The 27,772-nt window shown below is 24.4% G+C and overlaps 1 protein-coding gene and 1 long non-coding RNA gene across 4 annotated transcripts in view; one reads left to right on the top strand and one right to left on the bottom strand.

The window, feature by feature from the left end:
• The window catches only part of LOC127284532 (choline O-acetyltransferase), a 44,474-nt gene that overhangs the window by 15,613 nt on the left and 1,089 nt on the right, over window positions 1–27,772 (top strand). The window contains exons 4-10 of the mRNA XM_051310006.1: window positions 22,443–22,615; window positions 23,468–23,648; window positions 23,741–23,915; window positions 24,681–24,910; window positions 25,748–25,959; window positions 26,211–26,333; window positions 26,597–26,834. Coding sequence (XP_051165963.1) covers window positions 22,443–22,615; window positions 23,468–23,648; window positions 23,741–23,915; window positions 24,681–24,910; window positions 25,748–25,959; window positions 26,211–26,333; window positions 26,597–26,834 — 1,332 coding nt within the window. The remainder of the gene's footprint in view (window positions 1–22,442; window positions 22,616–23,467; window positions 23,649–23,740; window positions 23,916–24,680; window positions 24,911–25,747; window positions 25,960–26,210; window positions 26,334–26,596; window positions 26,835–27,772) is intronic.
• Window positions 6,454–21,573, bottom strand: LOC127284673 (uncharacterized). 3 transcript variants are annotated; one of them, XR_007843511.1, is made up of 5 exons: window positions 21,344–21,573; window positions 7,933–8,011; window positions 7,691–7,782; window positions 7,090–7,183; window positions 6,454–6,936 (listed from the first exon to the last, which is right to left on the bottom strand). It is a non-coding gene; the product is annotated as an uncharacterized LOC127284673 (long non-coding RNA). The 3 variants fall into 3 exon arrangements; XR_007843513.1 differs by lacking the exon at window positions 21,344–21,573 and adding an exon at window positions 20,571–20,706; XR_007843512.1 differs by lacking the exon at window positions 21,344–21,573 and adding an exon at window positions 8,798–9,072.

The following is a 27,772-nucleotide window of genomic DNA, read 5'->3' as shown; positions in this document are numbered from 1 at the left end:
TCAAAGTATAGTATTTGAATGTTGATTGTACAATTATTTTAAGTAGTAATTCGCGGCTCTCTTGACAGTCAGGGGAGAAATAGAGAGTTTTCGAGACGGATTATTGCCATGCTGTGCTTAAAAGTACGAAGGTACCTTTGATGTTGAATAAATCGTATTTTCCTCGTCACGTCAAGAACCTCTTATACATGCGAGAAGATCTCAAAAACAAACATTCAAAAAACACGAAAAAATAAAGGAAAAAATCAATTTCTCACAAACATAACATGCTTCAATAATAATCTTATTAAATATTACAACATAAAAAGAAAGGAAATTTATTCAATATTTATTGAAACGGTAAAAAAAATATATTTCAGATAACATAATTTATTTTTAAACGAATTTTTACTTACTCTCTAAATCTGAATTAATAAAAATTTTTACTAATTTGAATTAGTGACTCACTTTTTGCTTCAGAATTAGTAAAATTTTACTAATTGTTATTAAAAGTTACTAATAATTAGTAAAATTTTACTAATTCAGAAGCAAAAAGTGAGTCACTAATTCAAATTAGTAAACATTTTCACTAATTCAGATTTAGAGAGTAACAAACAATTCTTAGGTAACTTTAATTTGACAGAATTTTTATTTCGCAGAATTTATTTTATTTTGTTCAACTTTTTATATTTAAAAAATTCTAAAACCGAATTTTAATTTAGCATAATTCTCATTAAACAGAATTTTTAAATGTAAAAATTTCTAATTCATCGAATTTTCATTTGTTCCAATTTTTATTTGCACGAATTCTTATTAGATATAATTCTTAAAACGACGAATATTTATTTGTCCACTATTGCAAATTACCGAATTCACAATCATTTCGACGCATTTTTTTAATTTTTTAAAATCGTGATTAGTAAATTTTAAAAGCAGAAATTTTTCTGTCAATTATTTGTTTGGCCATTTGCAATTTTTAATCAATGAAAATTCATCGTTTTATATGAATTCTATCAAATAAGAATTCGTATAAATAAAAATTTGAAAAAATTAAGATTCAGTGAATTGGAAAATAGTATTTAAATATTCCAAGCACTTAAAATTCTATTAGATAAGAATTCTATTAAATTAAAATTCGGTTAAATTAGAATTCTTTTAAATAAAAATTTGTGTAATGAGAAATTCTATAAAATAAAAATTTTACAAAATAAAAATAACCTAAATATTCTGTAAAGTAAAAAACTCGTTTTAAAATGAATTTTATCAAATGCTAATTCAAAAAATGAAAATCAGTAAAAGAATAAATTAGAATTCTTTAAAATAAAAATTGTGACTATAATGATTTTTTTATGGAATAATCATGAGCTCAAATCCAGACTATATAAGAAAAATTATTCCTCTTTCCCTAAAAATTTTTTTCTCGCATGAAATTCCGTTACAAATAGTTGGGATTGGTTTACTTTGTTATCTAATCCGAATGGTATTGATTCACTTGACCCTCGCGTAAGTTTACCTACGTTTAGGTATTCGCTTTATCTTTTTCAAACCTCCAGGGTGAAATTGCCTTTGTTCTCCCTCACCTCAGGGGATGATTTCTGTAAACGAAACTACGAGTAACCCCCCAATAGAGCAATTTTTCGAGTAAAAGCTCGATGTAGTAAGGGTTGTTCGATTTTGCGCCGGGCATTTATATATATATATATAGGCTACAGTAGTGCAGATTCACCCAAGAACAACGACGAGGTACATAAAAGGACAGTGTATACATATATATATAGGAAGGGTAACCACGATAGGGTAGCAAACGCGCCCTCCACCCAATCCACGTATCATTGTGCAATCCCACAGACAATCCTCGACTTAGTGCTTGTTTCAACAAGGGATTATCAGCACCGATATTCTCCTTCCAACACCTTTCTCTATCTTACAGACAAACATTTAAATTGCCAAGATTATATCATCCCCTCCTCTCGTTTGTCAATATTCCCATGAAATTTCTCGCGCGGAATCTATGAAAATTAGCCTTGAAATTATACAATCAATGTTTAATTTCAACAAAAATTAAACTAAATAAAAATTTATTAATTGTTAAAGTAATTTTTTTTTTATTTTTTTAATTAAATATCACGGAAAGAAAATAAATATCAGATTTTATAAAAGTATTTTCAAGTCTTTGAAAAAAGCATAATTTTCATATATATAAGAAATTCTGAACTTTAGAAAAACTTTTATAAACTTAATATAGAGGATTTAATAAAATTTAGTAATTTAATTTATGAATCAAATACTTTTTACCAAATTTTAATATATTGTAAATTTCATAAAAGTTTATTAAAGATTAATATTTCTTATATGGCGATTTTTAACATTTTTTCCACGATTTGAAAATACTTTTATAAAATTTGATATTTATTTTCTTTTCGTGTCCTGAATAGATTAAACTGGAATTTTATATAGAGAAGTCTAAAATATGATAAAAAAAAAAAAAACAGTGAGGTGCAAATATTTTTTGAAATAATTGGAAATTATTAGAAAATCCGAACAATGACGTCACTCCTAATCTCATATTTTCTAACAATTTATCAATGTTTTATAATAATTATATTTCAATAAATATTAACAGTTTTCCTTTTCACAGTTTGTTTCAAAGATTTATTTTTGTTTCAAAAAATATATTTTTTTTTGGCAATGTTCGCATATAAGGATTTACGTCCCGAAAAATATTTGAATATTTTAGAGATTTCATTTGAAAGTTATAATGGAATTTTTAAAAATATAACCTTTTCCATTTTATACTTCGATCGTGATGTCTAGACTGTATAGCATTTAATTTTTATGACAATTTTCAGGAGCTTAATTTCAATCTGAATTAGAAGTTTCAATTTAGTTGAATTACGAGTATTATATACTCTTAAATTGTTTCAAAAAACTTTTATTGAATCTATAACAACAAATGAATTTTCATCTTTAAAAAAAAAAATGAAATAATTACGATAGATCTAATAATTTAATTCATTTTAGAAAATTTATAAAATAGAAGAATAACTGCATCCATTTTTCACATACAAAAGCAATTGTGGAAAATTCTCAATAATCATCAATTCTACTAAACTCTCTTGGGAAATTTCTTGAGATAAAACATATATAGAATCTCTATAAATATTTTGATACAACACTGCAATTTTTAGACAAGAAGATGTTCGAAAAAAAGAATATTTTTCATCTTAAAAATATCCGAAGAGAAAAAGTTTTGCAAAAACTAAAAAATATTTTTCTCAAATTAAAATTTCATATATATATATCTATATATAAAAAAATGTGAAATTTTCTTTCTCGATAAACGAGAGAGGATCAAAGAAGATATAAAATGTTAGCTGCTTTTTTTCTCCGTAATTATTTTAGAATTGAGATTGGAAAAAAAATACTGAGGTCCTTACATATGGAAAAGGAACAAGCGACTTGACGTGCACATTCAACTTCTCTAAGGTGTAGTAGACCTCTGTAGGCAACCTGCATCGATCCACTTGACCTGGCATCGCCCCCTTCTATCTTATATATGTGTGTATATAAACCCGACGATGTGCCAGCTTCCTTAGACTAAATTCTCCTGTACCCATTCCATTGCATTATTTAATTTAATTCGTAAAATTGCAAAAAACAGATTTTTCATACCAAAAAGTATTTTTCTTATTAAAAATTATTTCTTTACTATAAAGTATTTTTTACTAAAAAGTATTTGTACTAAAAAGTATTTTTATTAAAAAGCATTTTGTACTAAAAAGTATTTTGTTACTAAAAAGTATTTTTATTAAAAAGTATTTTGTACTAAAAAGTATTTTGTTACTAAAAAGTATTTTTGCTAAAAAGTATTTTTACTAAACAGTATTTTTATTATAAAGTATTTTTATTAAAAAGTATTTTTGCTAAAAAGTATTTTTATTAAACAGTATTTTTATTATAAAGTATTTTTATTAAAAAGTATTTTGAACTAAAAAGTATTTTTATTAATAAGTATTTTGTTACTAAAAAGTATTTTTATTAAAAAGTATTATTATTAAAACGTATTTTTACTAAAAAGTATTTTTATTAAAAAGTATTTTTACTAAAAAGTATTTTTATTAAAAAGTATTTTTATTAAAAAGTATTTTGTACTAAAAAGTAGGTATTTTGTTGCTAAAATTATTTTTCCACACTTAAAAGTGTTTTTGTACTAATACGGAAAAAATCTTTATATGCGAAAGGTTTCACTAGAATAGAGAAAAATTTAACTGAAACATTTAAAACTTTTGCTATTCTAATAAAATCTTTCGCTTTTCCAGGTAAATCTTTTTATCTATAAAGTCTTTTTGTATTAAAAATATAAAAGTATTTTTTTTATAGTAAAAGTATTTAAAAATATATTTCACATTAAAATATATTTCTTAAAATATTTATTTTTTATACTAAAAAAAAAGTAAAAATATTTTTAGAAAAAATATATTTTAATGAAAAAAATACTTTTTAAATTCCTTTGCTACAAAAATAATACTTCTTTAACAAAAAAAAAAGTTATTTCTTTAATAGAAAAATACTTTTGCCATGAAAAAAATAACTTATAAGAAAATGTTTTTAAGGGACAAAATACAATCTTAATAAAAAAAAAATCGAATAAAGAAACTTTTACTTTTTTGATTGTTTTCTATATAATTTTGTATATATATATAGTACAAGCTTTGGGAGATTTAACTTTTGCCAATATTCAACGTGTACGCAGTCGTTGTTCTTTTCCAAGGACGAGGGGTCTGTCGAGCACGGATAGAATTAAAGGTTAATCCCGTGGGGTATACCTAACCCCGTGACAGGGGTGGCTTTTGCCTCTTTCCATTTTACGTTGTCTCGTCTATATACGGGGACAGGTTTTGTTTTTCAGTTTAGACGCTGAAGACACTATAAATATTTGTCTTCTAAGTGCCATTGAAATGAAAGGAGTAATTCCTGAGGGACTTGAATATTTTCTATATACACTAGTCTTTATATCTACAAAAACGCGGCTGTATTCAATTTTTCATCTATTTATATTTTTTTCAAATAAAAATATTTTTATTTTAATGTAATGTATATTATTTAATTTTTTCTTTGCGTGAACAGTACACTGAAAAAAATTTTATTTTATTCAATAGGGTCGTCTATAAAATACGTCACACTTCAAAATGGAGGGGGAGGTCAAAAAAGGTAAAAAAAAATGTATGACGTAATTTATAAACGGCCCCTAATAATCTATTATTTATTAAAAAAATATTTACTAAAACCAAATAATTTTTTTCAGGGTCGTTCACATATAATAATTCACATAAATTAAATATATAACAATCTAATATATAAATAATAAATAAATATTGATATTAAATATTCATAAATTAAGAATATAACAAAATTTTTTTACAGATTTCTGAAAAAAAATGAATGATTAATAAAAGTGTCGATAAAATTCACAATGTTTATCATCAACGATTTAGAAGGAAAAAAATATCTTACTGTGCAAATTATATTTTTTGTCTCTATATTTTCAACTTTTCTCCATCAACAATTTTTAAAAGAAAAATTTACCTACAAAACATTAATTACTATTTTTCAAATTATATTTTTTTGTCTAAAAAATTTTTTCAACATTTTTTGATTAACAATTTTTAAAAGTAAAATTAAACGTTGTGCATTTCATCGACGTCAATAGAATTAAAAAATAAATATCATTATTATTTCTCACCACGATGATTCAACTGTAAATAATAGTCAATTAAACATGCACAAATCATTAATACAATTAAAAAATTTATAAATAAAAAACTAAAAATTGGTGCAACATAGTGACATAAAAATAAAAATTTCAAGACAAATATATTTTCACTGGTACTTCCAGTTACTTACATGTAACACACCTAAACACTAAACAAAAATTTCCGCGATTTTCCTACCTAGAACTATATTTAAAACGAAAAAAAAACCTACAAATTTTACCGAATTTCCTACCTATAGCTATATTTAAAGCGAAACAAAACTACCTCACTTCTACTAAAAGAAAAACTTCCTGAAAGAAAAACTTTTAATTAGTCATCAAATGAATTTATCAAAAAATTAAAACTTTCAAATTTCACATGCATTAACTTTAAACTCAATAATTAAATCAAAAATTTTATATGCAAAACTAGAAAAATTTATATATTATTAATAACTTTAAAATTACTAATAAAATTTAGTTTTTCATTTACAATTACTTTTTTTAAATAAAAGAAAATTACTTTAAATCATAAGAAAAAAATTACAAAACATTAAATTTTCAACAAATTAAACAGTATAAATGACATGCACAATATATGAACAATAAAAAATATTGACAAAAATAATATCATACATTATCATAATATATTATAATTATAATACATAATTATAATAATTATTTCTATAGTATTATAAATTTTGCCAATGATGTCACTATGCTGCTGTTTTTCCTTCCCTGTTTTTAAAAACTTATATCAAAATCAAAATATATATTTTATATTTATTTATATTAATTAAAATTTTTTTTTATTCAAGAAAATTATTGCAAAATTTATAATAAATTAAAAATAATATCTGAAAAAAATTAATTTTCAATCTGTAAATAATTTTAATTTCAAAATAATGGAAATCAAAATCAAAACAGGGAAGGGGTTAAATAAAAAATGACTCACCGATCGGCGAGTCCCACGTCGGGGCAAAAGTTACATCGCCACTTCTCGAGCGCTTCAGGCCAGCTCCCAAGGATCCCTCTTTCTTGCTCGCACTTCTGCGCGAGGCCGGGAGCGTTAAAAAAAATTTTATAAAAAAAATAAGAAAGAAAACAAAAAATTTGATAAAAAAAAAGTATGCAGGGACCACTTTTCTTCTTCCACATCCTTCCTGTCCTTCAGATTGTTTCTTTGATCATAAACTGAAAAAACACTGAAAAAATAAAAATTAATTAAAACTTAAATAATTTATCCATTATTTAAATGAATTATGTTATTTATTATTTAAATAAAAACAATTATTTTCGAAAATTCTACTAAATATTAAAAATAAATAAATAAATTTGTTTAAAATTAATCAACTTACCTATGGCGAATTTCTTCGTCGTGTTAGATATACGATGACACCATGCTCTCTCTCTCTCTCTTTAAATAGAGGAAAGCTTCCTTCCTGGAATAGACTGAAAATTAAAAAAAAACAAAATTATTTATTTAAGATAATAAATAATAATAATAATTAATTAATTCTGTTTATATTTTTGTCACTATTATTTCTAAAAAGATTTCACATTGAAAAAAGGGTTTGGTATTGACAACCAAACGTTTGGTTGGTATTTAAGCAACCAAAATTTTTTTGTTGAATCAACAAAATTTTAATTGTCTCAATCAAAATTTGTTTAACACAACCAAAATTAGAAAAAAAGAATTTTTGTTGTCCTAATATAACTAAAGTTTGATTGGGACAACGAAAATTTTGTTGATTCAACAAAAAACATTTGGTTGCTTAAATACCAACCAAACGTTTTGGTTGTGAATACCAAACCCTTTTTTCAGTGTTCATTTTGAAAACTATTTTTCACTGGCAGTAAATATTAAAAAAAATGTTTTCAATAGTATAATTTATCATTATTTCTAAATTTTGTAAATTTTAATTTGTTTAAAATTAATTATTGAATTAAAAAACTTACTATTTGCGATTTTCCGCGAGGCGTTAAAGATACGATAGCAGCATACTTTTTCTTCAAATATAGACGAATCTTTCCTCCTCTGCTACAATTGGCTGAAAATTAAAAAAAAAAATATTTTCTGGTATTTTAAATTGAAGTTATTATTTCTAAATATATGAATTAAGACACACTGCTCTTAATTACAATAATATTATAAAATTCTAAAAATACGAAAATTAAGAAAAAAAATTGATAAAACATACATTGAACTGCGCTCAGCTATGCCCGATCTCCTCCAGGAGCTGCTCCGCAACAAACACCTCTCCCTCAAGAAACGAACACCTGAAAATTAAAAAAACAATTTTTATTTTTTATTTATAATAATTATAATTATAAAAATAATAATATAATAAAATAAATTTTTTAAAATAATTTATCCTAAAAATTATTTGTTTAATAATAAACAAGTTAATGGATTATTTGAACCGAATAATTTTTTTTTTCAAAAATTTATGTAGAATAAATTGTAAGTTTATATATGTTTTTTACTTTTTATTCTTCAATGAACCGAAAAAATGTTAACATTGAAAGTTGTAAATTAGAATCTTGTAAACTAAATATATAAATCAAAATTTATATTTCCTAAATTGCAAAACACGAAGGGAATACAAGTTCCACTGATGCTTTCATCTAAAATGAAAACTTTTCAACTTTCCTTTTAGTCTGAAAGGGTTTAAATTTTCATGTAAGTATAACTAGAGGAAAATTCGTGTATTCAATCAAACGAAGAACTTAGAATCTTTATACAATATAGTTATTTTATAAACTTTTCAAAATTACTTAAATTTTATTTTAAACAACTATTTTTGTAGAACAAACTTTTGTTAAAATAACAATTTTCTGATGAAAATTATAATAGAACTAAATTAACTAAAAATAAATTATATAAGTAGAATAATAAAAATATTACTATAGCATTTTTTAAACAAACCTTTAGGAAAAAATCAACTAAAAAAAATTATTATTATTAATTATTCTAGAAAATAAAATATTCTTTCAAAAGAAAAAATATAAAAAAAATTTTTTTAATAAAATTTCTCTAAAATCTTATTTTTTTCAAGACCCTACTGAAAAGAAGATGGATTTCAAAGCTGTAAATAAAATGCTCCTCATTCTTAATTCGAAATTTGATGTCTTGTGGTTTATTACAAATGTGAAATGTAACTCATATAGTGAAGACACTTGAGCCGAAGGTATATGAAAGCTTCATTCTGTTGAGGATAAACGAATAAAGTGCAAGGTGTAAAGGTGTCCTTGTGAAATGATACGAGGTGCGCAGAATCCTGGTTAACGATTGTAGGAACCGAATGTACAGGTGAGGTGAACCCCACGATCTGGGTCAGCTCGACCTCGTACCAAAAGGCCGAACCTCCGACAGGTTATAACGACCATTTTTAAGGGTCATTCGCGATTATCATTTATCGATCAATTTTTTCAAACCAATATATATATATAGAAATATATTTTTTCAAATTGGATCACTTACATAGTTCATAAAAAAAAAATCCCTCACACCCCTTTTTTATCCTACCACCACGAAACTATCTCAACATTGAAACCAAACGAATTTACACAGCGGATCTTTTTCTAGAAAATAAAAATTGAAGACTATTTTCCCAGAGGGGAAAAAGGAAGATTGATCAATTCAAATGGAAAATCTTGGAAATTTTTTTTCAACTATAAATTTATTTATAGCGTAAAATATGAGATGCGGAAAAACTTCATTTTTACAAATTTTAATTTTTCCTCTTAAAATTTTTTTATTTTGCGTAATTATGGATTTTTTCCCCTAAATTCTCAAAACTAACAGTTCTTTTATTTCCTCTATTAGAATAAATTTTTAGTACAGGTAATTTTCGAAAATCGTAAATGTTGATACTACGTGGAAATATATAATTGGATGTGAATTCTATGCAAACTTTAGCTTCTATTTAGTTTCCAAACGAAATAAGTATCTGTGAAAGGAACATGTCCAAATTGCCGATAATAGAATCGATATAATTGTGTCTAATTCGATGATGATAAAGAAAAAGTCACAGAATTTTTTTTTACCAACTTCTAATTTTTCTTTCCCTCTAAGAGAAATGGTATATTTGTCTCCGAGCCTACTAACTCATTTATTTGTTGCAAATAATATTTTATTTCATTGAAATAAAAAATTTATTTGAGCCAAAGAAAAATTTATTTCTGACAAATAAAATTTTTATTTATGCCAAATAAATAAGTTAAGTAGGCTCTGAGACAAATATACGTTTATTTAACTCAAATATATTTTATTTGGTTCAAATAAATCATTTCTCTGGGTATATTACAAATTATTTCTATTTAATTTATCTTCTCATATATTTTTTACTATAAAAAATTTACCTTATTTTTTCAATTTCATATTTTGTTTACATTTATTATCTAATTAGTTTCAAATATTATTTTCAAATATATATTGTAACTTGATACATTTTCTTTAATTATTAAAAACGTAATTATTCATTTGGTTATTTTATTTGGTTCAAATAAATAATTTCTCTGGGTGTATTACAAATTATTTCTATTTAATTTATCTTCTCATATATTTTTTTACTATAAAAAATTTACCCTATTTTTTTCAATTTCATATTTTGTTTACATTTATTATCTAATTAATTAATTTTAAATATTATTTTCAAATATATATTGTAACTTGATACATTTTCTTTAATTATTAAAAACGTAATTATTCAAATAGGTTTCAATTGTATTAATTAAAATGATTTTAACAGGTTTCATTCGCTTATCGAATACAAGAAAAAAATATGTTTAAAAAAAATATATCATACTTTTAAAATATTCTCATAATTTTCGGAATAAATTTACCGAAAGAAAAATTATCAATAAACATTTTTCAAGGAAAATACATAAGCGTAAAAATAGTTTTTTTCCAGAAAAATAAATGAAATAATACATAAAATATTTGTTTAAACAGCAATAAAGTATTATTTGTCACAAATATAAATTTCCCTTTTATTATAATTTTTGCCCCCGCAAAAAAGTGACACAATTTTATTTATATTTTATTTACGTGAGAAAAATTTGAAAAATTAAATTGTTATTTTGAAAAAATTTGATTCTATTAATAAAAATTAAATTGTAGTAATTTTTTTTTTAATTTTAAAATATTAATAATTTTCAATTAAATTCGTTTTTTACACTACGTTCATTTAATTCAGTTTTATTTAAATTTTTCAGCAGTTCAGAATTTTTAGAGGTACGCAAATTTCCCTTGTGACATTTTTTTTCCGAATTGTGTTAAACAATTTTTCTCAGTGCCGACAAAAAAAAATGTAAATTAAATAAAAAAATCAAATTTTCACTGTTCACTTTTAAAATTTTTTTACATATATAAAAAAATGTAATCGTTAAATAATTTCTTTTTTTTAACATACATAAAGTAAAATTAAAAAGTTTTAATCCGAAATTTATTATATTAATTTTTTGTAATTAATTTAATTGTAATGAATTTAATATGAATTTTTATTTTATGATTTTACGTATAACTTTATGAATTTTGCTATATAAATATGGGATAATGTATGAAATACGTAAATGTTTAATGGATAGTGTTCCTCAAGGAAAATGAGATCAAGAGGTTCCTCATTGCTTTTCAGCAAGTTGCAACCGCGTGAGATTAACTAAGCGTACGTTCAATCTACAAGAAACCCCCCGTAGTCTTAGAAGATTTGAAATTAATTCTGCTCTTGGTTCCACCCACAAATTTCCCCTCTTTCTCTAAAACCGTGTAATCGTGTCATTAATGCATGTACCTATAAACTTTAAATTCAAGTTTTTGACACAACATCGACAAAATTACTTTAAAATTACTTAAAATTTAATTATTTGTTTTCATTTTAAAAAAATTATTTTTATTTCCGTAAAATTTACTTATATTTTCCAAACCTAATAAGAAATAAAAAATAAAAACAGTATACTAAATTATTCAATTTCAAATATAGATGGAATTAAATCTTAAAAACACAATTTCACGGAAAAAGTCAAGGCTAGTCGTCTTATATGAACCTATAAAAAGAAAACCAGAAAATTTACATTGCAGTGAAGAGAAAAAAAAAAATTCTCCTTTCTGCAAACAGCAGCTTATTTATATTTTCTTTATAGAATAATTTTCAATTTTTGTAATATTTGAAGAAATAAAAATCAAGAACACAGGGGAAAAGGAAATGAAATTTAAATTTGTTTTGAAAGAAAACATTTAAATGTTTCACTATTCTCAAAATTTAATAATTTTTGCAATATTTGAAGAAATATAAAAAATCAATCACCGGAGAAAAAGGAAACGAAATTAAAAAAATATTTCTCAAAAAATTATTTTTTTTACTGGCAAATTAATTGCATGTAACAAAATATAGGGAAATTGAAACGAAATAGAAAATTGGATACACAATCAAAAATTTTGCTCCAAAAGAGAAGGAGAGAGAGAGAGAGAGTTGAATAAGAGGAGTTGTCGACCTGTGGGTGCGTGGGGTGTCACATTTCCGGTTAATGTGATACTTCATTAGCCCCAGTGGAAACTCGTCGGGGTCGAGCTTCCACAACTTGAATTATATGATGAGCAGGAGAGTAAAACAAGCCTCGCCCTACGCATCCTCATATATATATTCGCATGGCTACAACAGTAAAACAAGAGGAGTAACCCCATAACAACAACAAAACCAACAAAAACGATACTGTCTACATATGTAGACGTGAATTATCAATGTTGTAGTATGTGTGGTGAGAGGGGTCGATATGGTTTGCGATAATGCGTTTGCGCCGAAAGTAAGAGAACAGAAAAGAGAGAGAGAGACAAAAATAGAGCAAAAAGCGAGACCTCAATAGACCTCGATTTGGCATCGTGTTCAAGCCTCTGTTGAAATCTCCGTAACCTGACACCTTGATAACTTCCACGAATGCGGGGTTGATGTCTCCCATTTCGTCAAGAAACAAAAAAAAATACCAAAATTCATAAAAAAATCGCTTTAAATTCACCTCAAGTCTAGAGAAGCATCAATATTCCCAAAAAAAAAATTCATTTCTGAACTGACCAAAAATAAAAAAAAATTTACTGTATTTTTCAATACCTTTTTAAAAACACATTTTCTATTTAAATTTTCCTAGAGTGAAAAATAAAATTATTCCAAGCGCGGATACCGAATACTCGGTTTCAATAAATTCCGGTTTAGGTTTCCAAAAATAACAATATATTTTTTTATATATGAAAAATTATGCTTATTCTGCACCGAAAAAAAAAAATTATTTCATTCAAATAATCAGTTACTTGACTATTATCAAATAAATATTTATTTGTAACAAATAATTTTTATATATTTATTTATAGATAAAGAATAAATTATTTATTTAAAACTATAATTATTTCTGTAATTGAAACAAAATTTAATTGACTCAAATAAAAAAAAAAATATATTTACACGAAAAAAAATTTTCACCTGTAATAGCGATAAGTTTCTCTGGAACAGCGATATATTTCTCTAGAATAGTGTAAACTTTCGCTATTTTAGAGAAACATATAGCTGATCTAGGTAAAGATTTTTTTTTTGCGTGTAGTTCAAAAAAATATTTATTTGATAACTGTCATCGATTATTTGAAACAAATAAAATTTTTTATATGATGATTATATTTTTAAATTATTTAAATTTTATTTTTATAAAAATTTTTAAGTGATTTTAAAAAATTATTTTTTACTTCAAATTTTACTTTTTTCTAGTTACTGCAAAAAAAATATTATTTAATATCATTTTTTCCAATTTCAATCCAAATAGCTATTCCTAAAGTTCCTATATAAATCCGGGGCATTCTATGGGAAAATTTCATTAAAAATTTTTTTTTGTCCTAAACATTTTTTTTCGAAGTCTATATGAAAAATAAGGAAATACGTATTTTTTTATTTTTTTATTTGATGAAAATGAAGGATTTTTTGAAATTTAACGTCAACGAAGAAAGTGTGTTTTTGGAACATTTTTTAATCTATTGTACTAAGAAATTAAAAATTATGCTATATATGAAATTTGTTCATTTTTCTCAAATTTTTCAAATATGTGCTCAAAAATAACGTACCTATAACAGAAGCAACAAAAAAGTTGAAATTAAACTTATAAAGTGAGTTTTCCCAAAGATGGACACTTTCGATTTTTAATTTTTTTTTTTTGCATTACAATCTCTGATGATTGAAGAATTTTTTCCCCTATCTGCGAAAGTGGTATTTTTAGTTTTTAAATTACTATTTACAATTTTTAAGCTTGACGCAACGATTTTTAGTATGTTTTTATGAAAATTAAAAAAAAACAAATTAATGTTAATGGAAAAAGGTTATATTTGTAGAAAAAATGCTTAAATTCTGTGAGCCGTACTAAAAAAAAATTATAAATAGTAATTTAAAAACTAAAAATACCACTTTCGCAGATAGGGGAAAAAATTCTTCAATCATCAGAGATTGTAATGCAAAAAAAAAAATTAAAAGTCGAAAATGTCTCTTTTGAGAAAACTCACTTTATAAGTTTAATTTCAACTTTTTTGTTGCTTCTGTTATAGGTACGTTATTTTTGAGCACATATTTGAAAAATTTGAGAAAAAATGAACAAATTTCATATGCAGCATAATTTTTAATTTCTTAGTACAATAGATTAAAAAATGTTCCAAAAACACACTTTCTTCGTTGACGTTAAATTTCAAAAAATCATTTCATCAAATAAAAAAATAAAAAAATACGTATTTCCTTATTTTTCATATAGACTTCGAAAAAAAATGTTTCGGATAAAAAAAAATTTTCAATGAAAATTTCCCATAGAATGCCCCATCCGCATTATTTGAAAAAAAATTCCAAAAAATTCTAAATCGGAGAACTTATTTTTTAAACACATTTTTAATACACAAAAGCTTTTTTTCGAGTTTAATGTCCTCACGTCCTTTATATATATCTGTCATCTGTCTGAAGAGAAGACAAACATCCCTCGTTCCCTGGTAACGAAATCCTCGTCAAATTATTCGATTATCCTACTACGCTAAAACTGCCGCCCTCCTCGTTCCACCCCTCACGTAATAATTAATAATACCAGTACAGTATGTATATATATGCAATTCCACTGTGTCCACGTACTCTCCTATTTCTACTTGTCCCCTTGATTACGAAACACAAGCCAAGTGGAATTCTCCTGAGAGAATTTTCATTCCGGTATATGAATTTTTAAGTAAGTGGAAGTTTTTAATTATATCAAATATATATCTAATTTCAAACTTCTAATGTAAAAAAAAAATTTTTCTTAAAAAAGATTATTAAATTATATTTTTTTTATACATAAAAAATGATTTATCAATATATGTTAGTCCAAATATGCCATAAATAATGAATCATTTAATGCCTATGAATATAATTATATTCCACGATGTAAATTATTCGAACAATTGGAATTTTCTCAATAGATACGGGACACTTGAGAATTAATAAATTAATAAAATATAAATGAAGAATGTTTGTTTTGCAAAAGTCTACGTAAATATAAAATCTTGATCCATTAAGATCTACTGTTCTTGCGCCAGATATTTCCTCACACACCTTATACGTGAATCTTCTTGTAATTCTCAACACAGGCTCGTTAAATAGCTCAAGTACATTTGCAACATTTGTAGTACTTGACAGACATACATTTCCCATATAACTTATTGCATTTTCAATTTATCGATTTTCATTTTTCATTTTTAAAATAAAATAAAAAAGATAATGGTTCATTTTATGATATAAAAAAGAAAAATTCTAATGCAAAAAAAATAAAAATTTTTATAAAAAAAAATTCTGTATTTTTTCTATAAGCTTTTTGATAAAATGAATAAAAATTTTCAAATAATTGAAAAAATATTACTGTTTTAACGTCATTAAAATCTGATTATTTTTTATTGCAAAACGATGTTTCTCTAAAAGTTAATTGAATAGTTTTAAGTTTTCGTGATTCTCAATTGTGTATGCAATAAGTTTTATGACGAAACAAAAAGTGGAAGATGAACACTGATTTACTGTGAGATATACAGAGAGTAATCGGCGTCACGTGAGTTCGTGGCTTTATTACAAAATTGAAATTTAATTTATAATAAAATATTTAATAAATTAATAATTTTAATATTTATTAATTTTTAAATATTAAAAAAAATCGCAATTAGGGGTGCATTAATATTTTTTCCTTTAAGTGTTTTCGTTAAGTAATGAAAAAAGAAATAAAAAAACAAAAAGAAAAAAAAATCATTCTTTTTAAAACAGTAAAGTGATTTGCAAAGAGGTTTAAAAATATTTTTGGCAATTTATTGAATAATTCATCGGATTCAATTAATTATTAATATACTCATTATTATAGTCTCCAAATCTGTATTAATAACTTTTCACTTATTTGGTTATTATTATTTTGTATTATTTCGAAAATAAATTACATGGATATTGTTCTCTAAAAATAATTCTTTATTATTAGAAATGACTAAGTATAATTTTATGACAATAAAATATTAAGTCAATCATATTCATTACCGACTAATAAACCTATTGAAAATATATAGGTTATTTAGAGACATTTCTTTTGTTAGCATGAATCAAAGGAAAATCAAATCAATACAGAATTTACTTGCTTATAAAAAATTAATCGATTCAAAATAATGAGTTAAATATTTTGATTTACATAAACTAAAATATTTGAGAAAAATATAAAAATATGAGGAACTGTATCAAAAAGATAAATAAAAATTCAAAATAACTTTGTTGGCATATTTTGGACTCAGGCCTCGGATCGACTTAAAGGCACAAAAAAAGTCGTTTTAGTCGATTTATATTCCAAAAAAAGTCGAAAAAGTCGATTTTTTTTATTTTAACAAAAATATTTTATAGATTTTTAAATAAAAAATTTTTTTTTAAATAATAATACTTTTGGAAGGGTTGAAGTTGAAATTTTTAGAAATAATTGAATTTCAAAAGATTTTGTTAATTTTCAGACAATAATTAAATTTTACAGAACTAAAAATAATTTATCAAATAATTTGAGATAACATTTTTTAAAGGTAATTGAATTTTCAAAGATTTACAATTGAGATTTTTAAAATTCAATGAACTTCAAGTGATTTTTAATTAAAAATTTTGATGATTTCACTAAAAAATTTATTAGAAATTGCGGACAAAAATACAATAATTTGAAAACCATTTTTCATTGAAAAATGGTTTCAGATAGTTGAATTTTCAAAGAATATTACAAAAATAGTTAAAAATAATTTAATTTCCTTAGAGTTATAATTGAAATTGTTAAATTACAAAAAATTTTCGATGGATAATTTTAGAAATAATTAAATTTTAGAAGCTTTTGATTTCAAATTTTTGAAAATAATTGAATTATAATTGAAATTTTGGATAATAATTCAATTATAGTTGATTTTTGATTGAAAATTTTGATAATAATTAATTTTGGATAATTATTGAATTTTAAAAGATTTTGAATTGAAAATTTTGAAAACAATTGAATTTTATTTGATTTTGAATTAAAAATTTTGAAAACAATTGAATTTTCTTTGATTTTGAATTGAAATTTTGAAAAATAATTGAATTATAATTTAAATTTTGGATAATAATTCAATTTTAGTTGATGTTTCATTGAAAATTTTGATAATAATTAATTTTGGATTGAAATTTTGGATAATTATTGAATTTTAAAAGATTTTGAATTGAAAATTTTGAAAACAATTGAATTTTATTTGATTTTGAATTGAAATTTTGGGTAATAAGTTAATTTTAGTTGATTTTGAATTGAAATTTTTGAAAATAATTGAATTTTATTTGATTTTGAATTGATTTATGAATTTGAATTAAAAATTTCTGGTAATCTTATTTGAAATTTTTTTAAAATTATAAACAATTGTTAAATTTCATAAAAATTTTAATTGAAAAATAATTTGAAATAATTGAATTTGTGATGAATTTCATTTAAAATTATTAAAAATAATTAATTTAGTGAAGAATTTTAGTTAAAATTTTTTTTAAATAATTGAAATAATGAAGATATGAAGAAGATTTGCATTTTATACTAAAAAAAAATATTTTATTTAAAATTTTTTTTTGTAAATGTAAAAAAAAGTCGAAATAGTCGCATTTTATTAAAATAAGTCGAAAAAAGTCGTATTTTTGAAAAAAAGTCGGAAATAGTCGAAAAAGTCGTATAATCCGAGGCCTGTGGACTAACAAAATTTTAAAAAATATTGTAATCAAATCGGAATTTAAATATATAATTAATTTCGCAATGAAACAAAAGATAATCCGACTTTACAAAACTTTTTCTCGCATTTAAAAGATAATATCCAATTATAAGACTCATGTTACATGAACTTTTTTTTCTCTTCTAAAAGATAATTCTCAATTAGAAGAGACGCTCTGTACGATAATATCTCAGAAAAAGAAACTAACGATCTCATACATTTGAATACCAAAGATATTTGTTCGCGATTATCGATTAATCGTTTCGAGAGATATATAGAGGATAATAGAGAAATTTCTAATGAAAAATGTGAGACACACAAACACATATTAAAGAAAGACATTGATAATTATCATGGCAGGTACAAATTAACTTATCCCCTTTAATTCGTGTTTTTCTATTATAACACAAGTGGCATTTATACATCGAAAGTGACAAGACTTTGCGTTTATATTAGACATTATTGCACACGTGACGCAGGTGAGTCTCACATAATGTTGCAATTGGAACAATAATTTTCCAGGCATAATGTATGTGTACTATATATATGCTCAAAGGTAATCTGCGCATTATTTAGTATATACAGGTGTGTATTCAAACTAACTGATTTATTCGCAGATGGATTAAATATTGTCCGCATTTAAACGCGACCTACGATTTCAAAGTTTCGCGAACCGATTTGCGTTTACGTTGCATTCGCGAGAAGCGTGTGCGGTTGCGTATCATTTTGCGCAATTTAGATCGTTGTAATACGATTTTCCATTTTGCTGATGCCATCCACTTAATATTATATGAATATACCTTTTCATTCGACTTTTAAATTATTTTCAAATTTCTCATCTAACTTATTAAAATTGAAAAAAAAATTGTCCAAATCTCAATTTATAAATAATAATTATATTATTTTTAATGAAAATATCAATTCACTGTAAATGAGATTAAAATTTATAGGAAAAACTTTTATATAATTGGACACATTAGTGAAAAGTTTTTTGAAATATGTCCATAAATGAGGATAATAAAAGTCAGTTTAAAGAGTGCCTCATATATTAAACGATGCAAGTTTAAAATTAAGATTGACGTTCATCTGACTAATGTGCGACTTTTAGAGTACCACATATCGATCACTTTAATGAACACAAAAGTCCAGGTATTGTAACGTCATCACCTTCTAAGTTATCATTTGTAATCCATATATACATCAGACAAGTTAAATGACTCCCTTGAGACCCATCCTTTATGACCCATTACTCGCCCACGTATAATAAAACACACCTAGATAACGCTTTACAAAATTTTTTTCTACAGACAATTTCGACTTTATAAATTTATATATAAAAAAAGAAGTATGTATTCAATATTTATTTCTTGAATATTTAAAAAAAAATTTAATTACTTTAATAAATAATAACTTTTAATATTTACGATTCTCTCCTAAAATAGATTGACAAATTTTATCGACTATTCATTAAATGAGACTTGGACATTATATTTTCGATTGTCAAATTAATTAAAATTACTATCGCAGTAAAGTTTTTAAAACGATTTGAAACAACATTTATTCATCAATAAATAAATATTTAATACTAAATTAATATTTAAATATTAATAATAAATATAAAAAATAAGTAAATAAAATAAAAATTCCTATTTTAAGAAACGCGATTGGTTGTTTTAATTTAATAAAATGTATAGTAAAAAAAATAAAATGAAAATAAAAACATAATTTTTTAATTATTGAATAATTAATTTAGTAATTAAATTAATTTGGATAATTGATTATTTATTTAATAATGTCAAAACTAATTAATTTGGATATAGTTCTAAAAGCATCCCCCCGCCGATTTTAATAGAATTTAAAAATAAAATTTAATTATTTATTTTCATTTAATTTTTTTTATTTATTTAAAATAAAACTTTACTTAATTATGTATTAAATACTAAATTAATATTTAAAAATTAATAAAATATTAATAATAAATTAATATTTAGTGATAAATAAATAAATAAAAAAAAATAGTAAGAAAATAAAAATACCTATTTTAAGAAACACGATTGTTTACTTTTTTTTTATAGAAAACAATAACTATTTAACTATTCACTATTTGCGGCAAGTTAAGGTCAACTATACAATCTCAGGGTTACAAGTTTCTATTCATCTTGGTTATTCGCTAAATGCTTTCTTCGAAAGTGAAAACTAAACGTTTTCTCGATTATCCATTAGAGAAAGCGCAAGGTTAACATTATTCACTTTTGTCTCGATTAATGGCAATATTGAATAAAAGCCACATTTATAAACGTTACTGTTTATTCACCATTTTTAGAACTCATCGTAAACATTATGAATAATTAAAATTTTGCACAAATTACTTTTATCAAAAATTTCCCATAAAACTCGCGTGAATTAAATACTGCGCATGTGCAGATGTCACGAAACGTATTTCTTAATTAATGCAAAAATTTTTACCAAATCCGATAAAAATACAATAAATAGTATAGAATTTTACTAAATTTAACAATATTAACAATAATTGATTGGAATATTTCACTAAATAAATGAAAATATTGAAAATTAACGAACCTAACCCAACATAAGAGAATCTTCACTTCTTTCCTCGATTATGTGGGCCACTTATGATTTTCTCCTCGAAATTTATTCATTACTATTTTGGAAATATGCACTAATAACGATTATCATTAATTTGAAACCGTAGAAAACTTTTTTTGTGTATAATTAACGTTAATTGTTACTTAACGTTGTGCTTCCCTTCACGTTGGCATCGTGCTGTGACGTCACCATCGATATATTTCGATAAACTACTCTGCGCGTGCGCGCAAGCTTCGATACATTTACCGCGAAAATAAATAAAAATTTCAATATTGGAAAACATTTTATGATAGAAAAATCATTAAAAACAATAATAATATTAATAATACATTATTATTGATATAATTAATTAATAATTAACCGTTTTCTCGATTATCCATTAGAGAAAGCGTAAGGTTTAAATTATTTACTTTTGTCTCAATTAATGGCAATATTTACTAAAAGCACATTTATAAATGTTACTATTTATTCACCATTTTTAGAACTCATCGCAAATCGTAAATATATTATAAATAATTAAAAACTTGAACAAATTACTTTTATCAAAAATTTCCCACAAACTCGCGTGAATTGAGTACTGCGCATGCGCAGATGTCACGAAACATGTTTCTTAATTAATGAAAAATTTTTACCAAATCCGATAAAAATACAATAAATAGTATAGAATTTTACTAAATTTACCAATATTAACAATAATTGTTCAGAATATTTCACTAAATAAAGGAAAATATTGTAAATTGACGAACCTAACCCAACATAAGAGAATCTCCACTTCTTTCCTCGATTACGTGAGACACTTATGATTTTCTCCTCGAAATTTATTCATTAATATTTTGGAAATATGCACTAATAACGATTATCATCAATTTGAAACCGTAGAAAACATTTTTTATGTATAATTAACGTTAATTGTTACTTAACGTTGTGCTTCCGTTCACGGTGACATCGTGCTGTGACGTCACCATCGATATATTTCGATAAACTACTTTGCGCGTGCGCGCAAGCTTCGATACATTTACCGCGTAAATCAATTAAAATTTAAATATTAGATAACAATTTATGATAGAAAAAGCATTAAAAACAATAATAATATTAATGATAATATTAGTAATATATAATTATTGACATAGTTAATTATAATAATTAATATTAATATAATTAAAATGCCTATTAAACAAATTATATTCGAAAGGTAAAAATATAAAGAATTATTCCTATAAAATAAAAAATATCTAATCAGTTTAATCGACATTAATTTAATGTTCGGATATAATAAATTACATATTAGAAAAGTTAATGTTTTCTAAATTCAGTGAGAAATGGGCAGTTAAAGTGTAAAAAGAGAATTTGCAATTCATTTAGAGTTCAGTGAGGAAAATTAAAGAGCAGCACAGCCTAATCCTTATTTAATGACACGTCGCGATTCCTATAATCCCATTTCACGAAGGTGGATAATTCGACAAAAATGATAATAAAATAAAATTTTCTGACGTCACGTCATCATTAATGTCAATTATCAAAAAAATTGTTAAATTTACAAACAAATAAAAAAAATGAATAGAAATTTTTTCAACTAAAAAAAATATATTTTTTTAATTTAAAAAAATTTAGAAAAAAATAAAATGAGAATAAAATTTATAATTGATTAATTATTGAATAATTAATTTAGTAATTAAATTAATTTGTAGAATAATTGATTAATTGTTTAATATTGTCGAAAATAATTAATTATTTTATAATTTATAAAAAAAGTAACTTTTCATTAAATTTATATTTAATTAAAATGCAATTAATTAATTACAAAAAAAAGGTAAAAAATTTTTAATTATGTGAATTTAATTTCAGGTGACTGAATGGTGGCTAAACGACATGTATCTCTCAATACCTCTCGCTCTTCCAATCAACATCAATCCTGGTTTGGCAGCACGACCAAAAAATTTTACCAACCAACGTGAAGCTGCAATTTTTCTCGCTCGCTTTTTAACTGAACTTCTTAATTATCAGGAACTGCTGGACAGGTAATTCTTTTGTTTTCACTCTACTTTCTTTTTTTGTCCTTTATATAGTAATTGGAAAAACTTAATTACTAGTTCGAATCAGATTTTTTTAAGTAAGCAGAACTTGAAAATAGAAGCTTAATCAAATTTATTAAACCAAAGCTAATTGGAGAAAAAAAGTTTCTACAGTTTTTTTTTTTTTAATTTACTGTTCTAAAACTTTTTTAATTAATCAAAATTAGTTTTCGAATTTTTTAATTTGTTTTTCAATTAAATAAATTTGCAAAATAATTTTTTTAAACAATAATTATAATTCTTTGCGAATACTTGAATATTAATTTCAAAATTCATGGAAAAAAGAAAAATATTCTTCGAATCAACCAATGTGTTCCACAATTTACGGAATATATATATTTTTTTTTTATTTAAAAAAAAAATATTAATAAAAAATGAAGATGAAGAAGAATTAATTTCCATAGAGACGTAAATCTGACCTTAAAGGAACTTATTATCAGATTGAGTGACATCAGGACAAAAAGAAGCCACATTGAAATCAATTTGGAATCCCAGAACCTTGACGAGACGGAAATCCGGTTTCTAAGATCTTATTGAAAACGAGCATAAAGGCAGAGGATTCTGTAGAAATTCAAAGCCCTTAGTATCCGGCATTCTCAAATCACGAGACCTTGTTTCTTCCGACATGCTACGAAATATCGCAATTTCTATTTTAATGATATAATACAAATTATATACGCTTAACGATTTGAAATATAGAATTCCTATATTAATATCCAAATTTTAAATTTATTTTTTCTAACAAATTTTCGTTCCAAGCGAAAATTAAATTTTTGTCAATTTTTGAATATTGTACAGATCCGAACTTGAAATTGATCAAGTGAAGACAAAAGACGGGAAATCAATGCAATCATTATGTATGGCGCAACATTATCAAATGTTGAGAATTTATCGCAGACCTGGTGTTGATGCCGATGAGCAAATCATTTTTGATAGAGCCACTTCCGGGGATCATATAATTGTAGCTCATCACAATCAGGTAATTAGAAAAATTTTTTTTACACAATTTTTGAATATTATATTAAAAAGTAGAAGAAAAAAACATTTCGACTTACCATTTTTGCCGCATAGTTTTACAACGTTCCAGTCAGAGCTTCAGACAGAGGTCGAATCACAGAAGGGGAATTAATTCAACAAATTCTTAAGATCATGGAAGAAAAGCCAAATCCAAGAACACCACCAGTGGGAATCCTCACGACTGCCAGAAGACCCGTTTGGGCAAAGGCTCGAGAAGAACTTCTAAAAAGTAAACAAATTATTATTTTTATTTTGAAAGAAAAATTGAAATTATCAATAAATTTTTTTATTTAATTTGGGCTAATAAATTTTAGAGAATATTCAAGTAGATAATGAATTATTAAAAGGAAGAAAAAATTATTTTATTGAAAATTGGAATTATAATAATTAATTAAATAATTCAATAATTCAATATTCCATTGATATTGTAAAAATAATAGAATTTAGTTAGAATTTTTAATCAAGTTGCGTTTATAGTTGAAAAATAATAATACTCTTTCAGGCATATAAACATGATAAATTTGTGCTGTAATTATTATCGAGTCATCCTCTTCGCACCAATATTCGCGATATACCCATTAACTTCCTAAACCGACCTTACTCAACGAGGCCCTACGACCTATGCCTCAAATCGAATAACTGATGCAATAATGATTTAACGACGACTTGTGGTCGGGGAAACACAACGTTTATAGACCTATCGTAAAAGGATAAATTCTTCCAGTAAAAAGTCCTTTCTAGATAAAAAAAAACCCTCTTATCAATGTTACAATTAAACATTTATTGCCTTTTCCATTTTTTTTCGAAATTTACGTTCTTTTATTTAAATTAAATATTTAATTCTTTGACCTAAAACTCAAAATATTTGAAATAAAACCGAGAACTAATTGGAGGGTTTCAATTAATTAATATATTAAATATAATTAATTGATAAAATATTAAATTTCAAGGTTTATTTTGAAAGCAAATTTAATTAAAAAAAAAAAATTTGCAGATGAACGAAATCGACACAATATTGAATTGATGGAAAGGTGTCTTTGTATGATTTGCATTGACGACGATGTTCTCCCAGGAACTTTTAACAATCCTTATAGAAAAGAAGATAAATGGATTGGCGACCGAGATTATGCAAATGTTTTACATCACACTCTACATGGCGGTGGATCTAGACATCTAGGAGCTAATCGGTGGTTTGATAAAACCTTCCACGCAATTCTTGGCAAAGTACATATATATTTAAAATACTTTAAGATTATTAAATTTACATAATTGATAATTAAAATTTCCAAATTTCAAACTGTATTAATTAATTCATTAGAAACAAGTCAATTTACAGAATAGGATAATTTAATTTCAATTTAATTTTTTTATTCAATTTGGCAAAAACATTTTATTTTTAACGAAAACTAATAAATTTTATTTGTCTTCTTTTGTAATTTATAATTTGAAGATTGCACTAAAAAGTAAAATATTACAAGTAGCAATGAATTGAGCTTATGAGTATCATTAAGTAGCTCATTATGACGATGTAACTTGAGAAGATCCAAGCGAAATCCTCTCCTCTTGTAATTTCGTAAAATGCACTCTCTTTGTATATATATCCATATGTAAGTCCCTGACACCGATAAAAAGCACTTGCCCAATGGCGAAGTGCAGAGAAAGTACTAAAGTATCGCTAATCATCGCAAAACTGTGAGAATTCATATAAGGATCGTTAACACACTACATAAACTATTTTTTCTTTCTTTCTAATATCACGGAAATGGAAAATCCTCACTATTATTTCTTTCGTCATAGCTTAATTTATAATGAAGTGTAAAGAGAGTTAATATCTCACGAATAAATATTTTTAATTTTTTTTTTATTTAAAAAAAGTTTCACAAAATTTAAATTTAATTTTACTTGTAATTTAAAATTTTAACTAGAATAGAAATTTTAATTTTTTTTAAAATGTATTTTGAAATAATTAAAACCAGTTTAAAAATTTGAAATTTTTTTAAAAACTGAATTTTTCTAAATAAAATAAAATTTTTTTTAAAATAATTTAATTGTAAATTTCAGGATGGTTTATGGGGCATGACTTACGAGCATTCAGCGGGAGAAGCACCGGCTATTTTCAAGGCTTTCGAGGATTTAACTGATAATGTGGATGCAATGCCACCACCAGAAGAAGATCCTGTTCCGTCACATCTTCCAAATCCGGAAAAACTCGAATGGTTTTTATCTGAACAAAGCAAAAATGACATTAGAGATGCAATGACTACTTTCGACGCGTAAGTTTTATTTTTTAATATTCTCAAATAACTGTTTTTTTTCATATAGATTCAAAAAAATAATTTTCCACCGTCAAATCTTTGTAATTTTTAAATAATCCTTTTTTTTATAATTATTATTTTAATTTCAATAAAAAAAATGAAAGATTTTATAGTGATGGAAAATATAAAATTTTTATTAAATCTGGATGAATACTAAAAGGAAATTTTAATTAACTAGTTTAATTAATTTTTATGCTCTACTCACATAGCTTGGTTGAAGATCTGGATATCTGCATTCTTTGGTTCAAGGATTATACAAAGGAATTTATAAAATCTTGCAAGATTAGTCCTGATGCTTACATTCAGTTGGCTCTCCAATTAACTTATTTCAGGTACCTAAAACATTAGAGAAAAAGAATTAATTCAATAAACAGGAATTAAATTAAAGAAATTACAAATGAAAAAAAAATTCCTCTATTTTCTTTCTTTTCTATTGGTAAAAAAGAAATAAATTATGAAAATTCAATTTTTGGCTAAAATTAAGGGATTTCATAATTTTATATTAGTAATAATTATTTTTATTCTTCTTTTTAATTAAAATTGCATTAATCATTAATTATCAAGAAAAAAGGTGACAGAATTTTTTTTTTCTAAGGTTGCACGGTCAACTTGTGGCAACGTACGAGAGTGCAGGAATCAGGAGATTTGCATTAGGTCGAGTGGACGTTATCAGGTCAGCAACTCCCGAGGCGTTAGCATGGGCAAAAGCAATGTGTCAAGGCGACCCAGAAATTCAGGCCGGAAATCAACCCACCAACTTGCAAGAGGAAGGCTCTAAAAGAGTTCAGTTCACCATTTACAGTGTAACTGGAACCTTCCCTTTCTTTAATGACGTTCTGCTGTGCAGTAATAAATTTTGTGTTACTGCTTATGTTTACAAAAAAAAAGCAGTTCAACATCGTTGTCATGCTTCCATTAAATCTTTACAGGGCATAGAAATATTATTATCATTTTTATTTTCATTAAATTTTATCATAATTTATTTTACGATCAATGAATTTGATTTTATATTAAATTTTCTCCCTGAAAAGATTTTTTTTTTTCACGCCTTGATGTAAATAGTTTATAGTTAATTGATATATATTTATAATATTGTGACGTATCTTCGTTTATCATATAAGCATGGCGCATTTTATATTATTTTTGAAAATATATTTTACTTTTCACTTTAAGTCAAATTTTTATTTTTACGCCTTATTTAAGTTTTATAGAAAAATTTGTCACGTATTTTATATTATTTCGTTAATGATTATATTAGTTTTGTTTAATTAACAATTCATTATTTCTCTGCATCATTTTTATTTATCACTCACTAAATCTAAATTAGTCAAAAAAATTTTTTTTTGAAATTTCTAATTTCGATTTAGTGAGATTTGTCATTTTGTGTAATTTTTGTATTATTAAAAATTCAGTGTTGTAATCATTTGCCATAATAAGCAAACATTCGTTTAAAAAAAATAATGTTTTCTAAATTTTTAAACAACTAATATCTCACGCAACACTGAAATTTTTTTTATTAATCTCGTTTCTCATTAAAACAATATTATTTCATTGTATCAATATATGATGAGGTATATATTTCTAATAGTTGAGAAGTTGTGTGTATTAGTTATAGGCAGAGGTTGTTTGCACTGTAACAATTGATGGAGAAAAAGAAGAAGGAAAAAAAAGAGGCTAAAGATGATGAAGGCTCATCTCTGAAAATGGCAATCAATTAAGTTACCTTATCTCGTTGTCCCTTATCTTCAATCGAGTGTTTGCAAAATCCTCG

The sequence above is a fragment of the Leptopilina boulardi genome, unplaced genomic scaffold (assembly GCF_019393585.1).
Source record: "Leptopilina boulardi isolate dan_hultmark-lab unplaced genomic scaffold, ZJU_Lbou_2.1 LbouV2_325, whole genome shotgun sequence".
NCBI lineage: Eukaryota > Metazoa > Arthropoda > Insecta > Hymenoptera > Figitidae > Leptopilina > Leptopilina boulardi.
This window is presented reverse-complemented; position numbering and strand designations above follow the sequence as displayed.